This window comes from Symphalangus syndactylus, chromosome 23 (genome assembly GCF_028878055.3).
Source record: "Symphalangus syndactylus isolate Jambi chromosome 23, NHGRI_mSymSyn1-v2.1_pri, whole genome shotgun sequence".
In the NCBI taxonomy this organism is placed as follows: Eukaryota; Metazoa; Chordata; class Mammalia; order Primates; family Hylobatidae; genus Symphalangus; species Symphalangus syndactylus.
In genome coordinates this window covers 44,699,106-44,707,643 of record NC_072445.2, presented here as the reverse complement: position 1 = coordinate 44,707,643, position 8,538 = coordinate 44,699,106, and the positions used below count along the sequence as shown (strand labels likewise).

The 8,538-nt window shown below is 43.0% G+C and overlaps 2 protein-coding genes across 2 annotated transcripts; both read left to right on the top strand.

Moving 5' to 3' along the window:
* Positions 1-429: 429 nt before the first annotated feature.
* Positions 430-2,985, top strand: H1-4 (H1.4 linker histone, cluster member). The gene has a single exon (XM_055263790.2). The coding sequence runs from the start codon at positions 493-495 to the stop codon at positions 1,150-1,152; it is 660 nt and encodes a 219-aa protein (XP_055119765.1). The 5' UTR covers positions 430-492; the 3' UTR covers positions 1,153-2,985.
* Positions 2,159-2,985, top strand: H2BC5 (H2B clustered histone 5). Its single transcript, XM_055263806.2, has one exon. It carries the CDS (start codon positions 2,159-2,161, stop codon positions 2,537-2,539), a length of 381 nt encoding a protein of 126 aa, XP_055119781.1. The 3' UTR covers positions 2,540-2,985.
* Positions 2,986-8,538: the final 5,553 nt, after the last annotated feature.

Here is an 8,538-nt window from a genome sequence, read left to right as displayed (position 1 = left end):
TCTTAATGCCAGTGGCATGCTTTTTGGACATATAAGAAGCTAACCACTTGGAGTATCATATTTGAGAGGTCAGAAAATTCCACAGTTAAAGATCGGTTTATAATTTACGAAGAAAATAGAAAGTTTTGTTTCTCTGAGTTGAAATTTGCCAAGCGCGGCGGGAAATATTGCAAGTTTTTGGCACAAGGCTTTGTGCTTTCCTCATAATTTGAGATCTGCGTGAAGCCTGAGGGTTCGGGGATCATTATCTGAGAAAAACCGGGCAGTTCGGTGTAGACAATTTTTATATTTTTGGCCTTTTTTGAGGTGTAACAAACACAACTCGGGATCCGAGAGGACACTCTGCGGCTGCCAGCGAGGCGGGCTGGACAGCGCACCAATCACGGCGCAGCTCCGCCCTATATAAACGGGCGGGCGCAGCGCCGCGGCCCGAGTCCCGGCCAGTGCCTCTGCTTCCGGCTCGAGTTGCTCTCGCTCACGCTTGCCTTCAACATGTCAGAGACTGCGCCTGCCGCGCCCGCTGCTCCGGCCCCTGCCGAGAAAACACCCGTGAAGAAGAAGGCCCGCAAGTCTGCAGGTGCGGCCAAGCGCAAAGCGTCTGGGCCCCCGGTGTCCGAGCTCATTACTAAGGCTGTTGCCGCCTCCAAGGAGCGCAGCGGCGTATCTTTGGCCGCTCTCAAGAAAGCGCTGGCAGCCGCTGGCTATGACGTGGAGAAGAACAACAGCCGCATCAAGCTGGGTCTCAAGAGCCTGGTGAGCAAGGGCACCCTGGTGCAGACCAAGGGCACCGGCGCGTCGGGTTCCTTCAAACTCAACAAGAAGGCGGCCTCTGGGGAAGCTAAGCCTAAGGCTAAAAAAGCAGGCGCGGCCAAGGCCAAGAAGCCAACAGGAGCGGCGAAGAAGCCCAAGAAGGCGACGGCGGCAGCCACCCCTAAGAAGAGCGCCAAGAAGACCCCAAAGAAGGCGAAGAAGCCGGCTGCGGCTGCTGGGTCCAAAAAAGCGAAAAGCCCGAAAAAGGCGAAAGCAGCCAAGCCAAAAAAGGCGCCCAAGAGCCCAGCGAAGGCCAAAGCAGTGAAACCCAAGGCGGCTAAACCAAAGACCGCCAAGCCCAAGGCAGCCAAGCCAAAGAAGGCGGCAGCCAAGAAAAAGTAGAAAGTTCCTTTGGCCAACTGCTTAGAAGCCCAACACAACCCAAAGGCTCTTTTCAGAGCCACCCACCGCTCTCAGTAAACGAGCTGTTGCACTACTAGGGGGCGTGGCTGGGGAAAATGCTGCTAAGCAGGGGCGGGTCTCCCGGGAACGAAGTCGGGGGGGAGAAGAGTGGGATTGTGTGTTGGCGTCTCGGGAGCTGTTTGACTAGCGTCGCGTCGCTTATACGTCGCCCAACCCGGAGTGGAGTGGCGACATCGCGGTTTTATTGCGTTCTCGAATGCTGGAGTTGAACCTATTTGGGCCTCCCTAGGAGTTTGCACTTAGCACGACCTGGCCTGCAGATAGCAGGGAAAACCGAAGTCCGGGTTTTCCCGGGCTTCTATGCTGGGTTTTTCCGAGTTCCAATCAGCACAGTGTATCAATTTCTATGCTGGTTGCAAGCCTACTGGTTTTCCCTACCGAGTATGGCAGGCAATGAGGGAGTTGAGTACGTGTCCATTTCAAGTGCTTGAGACCACTGACACATACTGCCAGACTTGGGGGATGTCCCAATTAGCACGGCTTCTGTATGCAACGAGTCCCATAACTTGTTGAAGGAAGAAAGGGATGTAAGCTCTCCTAATCTGTTAAGTATCTTTTCAGTGTAAGTATCTTTTCAGTGTAAGTTCTGACACCACAATGCTAAAAAAGTCGGATGTCAAAAACAACTGCTCCAAGCGAAGTGCACAGCTGTCTTGCCTAAAGAGGCCTATTTATAGTAGCCTCGGGTAGTCTGGTGTGGGTTTTCTGATTGGGTAAAAGTAAAGGAACGAAATAGCCAATGAAAAGGTAGACTTTTAAGTGTCGTTTACATTGGCATTTGTGACGACACACTAAAATTAATCCAATCATAAACGAAATCTGATTAACCTCATTTGAATACCGCATCTATAAATGAACGGGGCCTCGGTGGGAGTGATTATTTTCTCAGGTGTTTGCAACAGTGTTGTAACTAGTTAACACTACGATGCCTGAACCTACCAAGTCTGCTCCTGCCCCAAAGAAGGGCTCCAAGAAGGCGGTGACTAAGGCTCAGAAGAAGGACGGGAAGAAGCGCAAGCGCAGCCGCAAGGAGAGCTATTCAGTGTATGTGTACAAGGTGCTGAAGCAGGTCCACCCCGACACCGGCATCTCTTCCAAGGCAATGGGGATTATGAATTCCTTCGTCAACGACATCTTCGAGCGCATCGCAGGCGAGGCTTCCCGCCTGGCGCATTACAACAAGCGCTCGACCATCACTTCCAGGGAGATCCAGACGGCCGTGCGCCTGCTGCTTCCGGGGGAACTGGCCAAGCACGCCGTGTCGGAGGGCACCAAGGCCGTCACCAAGTACACCAGTTCCAAGTAACTTTGCCAAGTAAGCATCTTTACACCTAATCCCAAAGGCTCTTTTAAGAGCCACGCATGTTTCCAATAAATGAGTTGTAATCATTTCATTCAAAAGGGGGATTATTGGACTTAGCACTACAGTACCAATCTTTAATGTTACGTTAGTACTGCAGAGGAAATAACTTGGAAGTTTTAGGGAATAACAATGGTTGCCAGAAATTGAGTGCTATGGGCACATATTAGATCGTTAGCTCATTTAGTATCACATAACACTAGCATAAACAAAGTATTGTAAATGTAGAGCTCTTTCGTTTCCGTGTGCAGATTTCCAAGTTGATCGTGATGTTGATCCGGGACTCGGTGTGGTGATGGCCCGCCCCGAGCACGAAAGTGCACGCTCTGGACAACTTCCTTATATTTGGAGCTTTCTCCACCACCACCCCGGCCCCCCATTTTCTTGTAAAATTTTTACCATGCAGATATGTAATAACTGCAAGTAAAGGCTGAAGACAATGTGAGCTGAACACGGAACTATTACAAAGGTTTCTGATTTGTTTTGTAATTGGGCCAGTTTCTGTCTGAAGCTCTGGCGAGTAGGGGAGGGAAAGGCGGATCCTAGGCGCTAAGGTGCAGGAAAAAGAAGCAGCTTCTGAGACACCTTAAAATTCTTTTGCTAAACCGTCTTTTTCAGAAAGCTCTTTATAGTTTTCTTTTAGCAGCTTTCAGGTTAAAAGTCCTCTGGGTAACGGCAGAAACCAAATAGTCAATCATTAAAGTGTCTGACTGCAGGTAGGCAATAGTTATCGCAGGACTGAAGCCCCCTTTGCACTACAGTTTACCCTTTCCTAGATGCCCCTGAGTACCGAGGACTGGAGGAGGTAGAAAGGGAAAGAAAACCTCCTTCTGGCAGGATATAGCTTCTGCTGCACAAGGCAGGATGATGACAAAAGGTTTTCACTGCTGGGGAATGGATGATTGTGGGGGAAAAAGAATCTCGGAAAAGAGTTGGGCGGGAACTAGGAGGGAGTGGCCAGAAGGAAAGGAACCAATACTTGAGACGTGAAAAATGTGAGATGGATGAGGCTAGGTTTGGAGTCAAATATTGGCTGAGATGGAGAATTTAAGTGATGGATGATCATTGTCTGAAAGAGGAATGAATTTAGAAGTTTGTCCTCATGCCCTCATAATGTCCTCATGCCCTCATAAACAAACATGAAATCATGGATTATGGGATACGTTTTCCATAACATGGCAAGCGTGGTACTTGGATAAATAAAAGCCTGAGTAATATTTTCTAAATTCTTAAAAGTAACAAAGAGGGTCTAAGAAAGTAAATTCAGAGCCAGGGACTTGGCCCATGTTAAACCCCAAGCACTACAGCTGGCTTTTACCCAACCCATGGAAACTGACCAGGGTATAGAGCCTGATAAGAAATCTTTTTAGGTGAAGGTGAGACACCAGACCAAAATCTGTCACCTCAGGGTAGAAGGATGAACTGAAAATAAACACACATACAAACCCATCACAGATTAATGCAAATAAAAGAGTCAGCTCTGAAGCTGAGTTCTGAGCGGTGTAGATTCTACTGCTAAGGCTTGGACTACAAGCCATCCTTGATGCTTACTTGTTCCTGGCATTCATACCATAGGGATTCAAACACCCAAGCTGAGAATTTAATTTAGGCATATCCCAGGCTGGTTTTGTGCCCCTGAGCACCTGGTAGAAACAACTACAAGTCATCTCTGGAAAAGAAGCTTCATTTTACACCTCAACAAATTGCCACAGCTAAAATATCCCCCCAAAAACGCACAAGCAGCTTCACAATCTAAATTAAACAAACATCATGAAACCAGAAGTATGACTAATGAAAACAAAAGCAACAGACAATGGGAGCTGGGCGTGGTGGCTAATGCCTGTAATCCCACCACTTCGGGAGGCTGAGGCTGGAGGCTTGCTTGAGACCAAAAGTTTGAGATCCTGTCTCTGAAAAAAAAAAAAAAAAAAGCAACAGACAATGGAAATGAATGAAAAGGGAGAATTAACAAGATACAGACTTGAGGCCGGGCGCCGTGGTTCATGCCTGTAATCCCAGCACTTTGGGAAGCTGAGGCGGGCGGATCACGAGGTCAGGAGTTCAAGACCAGTCTGGCCAACATAGTGAAACCCTGTCTCTACTAAAAACACACAAAAAGGTAGCCGGTGTGGTGGTGTGCACCTTTAATCCCAGCTAGTCAGGAGGCTGAGGCAGGAGAATCGCGTGAACCCGAGAGGCAGAAGTTGCAGTGAGCCAAGATCATAACACTGCACTACAGCCTGGGCCACAGAATGAGACTCTGTCTCAAAAAAAAAAAAAAAAAAAATACAGACTTGAAATGACTAGTGTCTTTTTGGAAAAAAAAAAAAAAAAAAAGAGTCCAGGCACAGTGGCTCCCGCTTGTAATCCCAGCACTTTGGGAGGCTGAGGCAGGTGGGTCACCTGAGCTCAGGAGTTCAAGACCAACCTGGCCAATATGGTGAAACCCCGTCTCTACTAAAAATACAAAAATCATCCAGGCACGGTGGCATGCACCTGTAATCACAACTACTCAGGAGGCTAAGGCATGAGAATCGCTTGAACCCAGGAGGCAGAGGTTGCATTGAGCCAAGATCACGCAATTGTCCTCTAGTCTGGGCAGCAAGAGTGACACTCCATCTGAAGAAAAAAAAAAAGAAACAAAAAGTCTTATAAATATATTGAGGGACTAAGGAAATACAAAAGTGACCACACAGGTTTGAAAAAAGAACCTAATAGAAATTCTAGAAAATAAACATGTAATTATAATACAAATTGAAATGAAAAGCTTACTGCAGAGGTTAAAACTCTAGACAATCTCTTAATATCGTCAAATATTTCTTTGCTTCACTGTTGGTTTTATAGAATCATACAAACAAGGTAGGTTTACCCATTGAATTTGGTTGATAAATCATCATTTTTTTTTATTCTATAGGCCCCCCTCCCACTTTGTCCTCCTCTGAGATTTATTTTCAAAGAAGCTGTTCATTTGTTTTGTGGAGTTTTTCACAGTACAGTTGTTGCTGTGTCCATCCTAATGGTATTATTTAAAATCTTTACCTGACCTCTGTGTCCTCTATAAAATAATTCTTAAATCCAGAGTCCTGATCTGTTTAGATTCAAATTTTTGACAAGAATATTTCATAGGTATAATTGTGTATTTCTGTCAAGAGGCATGTATCATCTTATTTTTTCCTTCTCCCTCTCTATTTATCTTATTAGAGTTGATTCTGGGAATTGCCTGGATTCATTACAGTAGTCCACCCTTATCCCCAGTATTGCTTTCTGCAGTTTCAGAACAGATCAACAGCAGTCCAAAAAATATTAAATAAAAAATTCTGGAAATAAAAACTTCGTAAGTTTTAAATTGCCCACCATTCTGGGTAGAGTAATGAAATGTTGTATTGTCTGTGCCTTCCAGGTCTGTCCTGCCTGGCATGTGAATCATACCTTTGTCTAGCCCATCTTATGCTACATGTATGTTAGTCACTTAGTAGCCATCTTGTTATCAGATCAACTGTTGTGGTATCCCAGTGCTCTTGTTCAGGTCACCCTTATTTTGCTTAGTAATAGTCCCAAAGTGCAAGATAAATTATGCTGACAATTTGGATATGCCAAAGAGAAGCCATAAAGTGCTTCCTTAAAGTGAAAAGGTGAAAGTTCTCCAATTAATAAAGAAAGAAAAAAACTTACACTAAAGTTGTAAGATCTATGGAAGCAATGAGTGTTATATCTGTCAAACTGTGAAGTGGGAAAAATTTTTTTTTACTACTTTTGCTTTGTACTTCAAACTGCAAAAGTTACAGCCACAATATGAGATAAGCACTAAAAGTGGGAAAGACATTAGATTTATGGTTGGAAGACATGACAAGAAATGTGTTAAAATTGACTGCAGTGGTGTTCAATACTATCTGCGGTTTCAGGCATCCACTAGGGGCCTTGGAATGCATTCCCTATAGATAAAGAGAGATGACTGTATTTCATAAGAGTATTACAAAATTAAAGTGTTTTATTTTTATCATTCCATCTTCATGTATGAGCTAGAATACTTCTATAAAGAGAAAATTATCCTGTGGTACAATTTTTATAGGATAGTCAGGTTAAATGCTTGACTACTTCTCTTGTATCCATTTTCAGATTGATACATTACTTCTCTAGCAACCTCCAAAGGTACCCAATGGATTTATGTTTAGTATCATTATAAATTTAGGAACTGTTTTACTTTTGAATATGTAAAAACTCATTCAAATTTAGTGATCTTAAGGTGAATCAAAATATTAAACCAAAACCATGTGTACAGTTGAAAAATAATGTAAAAGAATAAAACAAAAATACTAGAGAAAGATTTGTTGAATATACTAAAAGAGTGATTTGTGTTTAAAAACAGAATTTCCTCAGTTTTTGGAATGCTAATAGTACTAACAAATTGATAGTAAATAAAATAGAACAATAAAATTCCACTAATACATTTCTTTCCTAAAAAAAAAAGAAAAGAAAAGAAAAGCTTACTGCATGTGTTTAACAGCAGCCAATTGGACCTACCAGTAGAAATTTAATAAACTATGTAATCAGATCTTAAGGAATTATCTGAAATGCAGAGATAAAAATGCAAAAGTGAGTTTAAGAAACCTGGAATTAGGTCCCGGCAAGGTGACTCATGCCTGTAATCCCAGCACTTTCAGAGGCCAAGGCAGGAGGATTGCTTGAGCCCAGGAGTTGGAGACCAGCCTGAATAATATGGCAAAACCCCGACTCTACTGAAAATACAAAAAATTAGCCAGGCATGGTGGTGCGTGCCTGTGGTCCCAGCTACTCAGGAGGCTGAGGTGAGAGAATCACTTGAGCTAGGGAAATCAAGGCTGCAGAGAGCCATGATCACACCACTGCACTCCAGCCTGGGCAATGAGAGTGAGACCTTGTCTCAAATAATAAATAAATAAATGAAAAGAGACCTAGAATTAGTAGTAAAATATGATCTGACGTTGATCTAATCACAGTACCAGAAGAAACAATCAGGGAGAATGATGCAAATGTGAGATTTAAAAGATCATGGCCAATAATTTTCTAGAATGGATGGATTACTAATAATTAAAAATAATATAAGAAAATAAAAATTGAAACCTAACTTATTGCTCATCAAAGCAAACCTAGGTTAACAAAGTAAATATTTAAACAGAAAAATGATACAAAAAAAGGGAGTCACTATGTGTGCTGTGAATTAACAAGCTCTCCAAATTTTTACAAATTTAATACTGATTTTCAAAAGATTGTGACTTCTATTACATATTGACATATTGACCTCACACTAAAGCACTGTTTGAAATTCTGCATGTAAGAGGATAATTGGATAATTGGTTATTTACATGAATTTTGTGTCTAGCTAACTTTATCAAATTCTATTAATCCTAATCAATATTTAGTCGACTGACTTGATTTTAATTGTATATAGTACTATTAGCGAATAAAAACGTTCGATATTCTCTCCCGTAACTATGTATTGTTTGCTTTAATCATCTTACTATGCTAGCTACCATCACAAACAATATGTCATATTAGACATGCTACCAGGTATTGTCTTTTTCCTGCTGTTCATAGAAATTACTTCGGTGGTTGATGATTTATAATTGCTTTTGTGTGTATGTGCATGCATGTGTATGTGTAGTCTTCATTGTGTTAATGTAGTTTTTGGTTTTTGTTTGTTGTTGTTTTGAGACAGAGTTTTGCTCTGTTGCCCAGACTGGAGCGCAGTGACCGGATCTCTGCTCACTGCAGCCTCCCCTTCCCAGCCTCCCACCTTCACCGCAGCCTCCCCTTCCCAGCCTCCCACCTTCACCGCAGCCACCTGAATACCTGGGATTACAGGTGCACACCACCACACTCGGCTAATTTTTTTGTATTTTTAGTAGCGACAAGGTTCCATTATGCTGGCCAGGTTAGTCTCAAACTCCTGACCTCAAGTGATCTGC

What these genes read in the sequence shown, in the direction of transcription:
- H2BC5 (XM_055263806.2), top strand. Translation starts at nt 2,159, where the DNA reads ATGCCTGAACCTACCAAGTCTGCTCCTGCCCCAAAGAAGGGCTCCAAG.
- H1-4 (XM_055263790.2), top strand. Translation starts at nt 493, where the DNA reads ATGTCAGAGACTGCGCCTGCCGCGCCCGCTGCTCCGGCCCCTGCCGAG.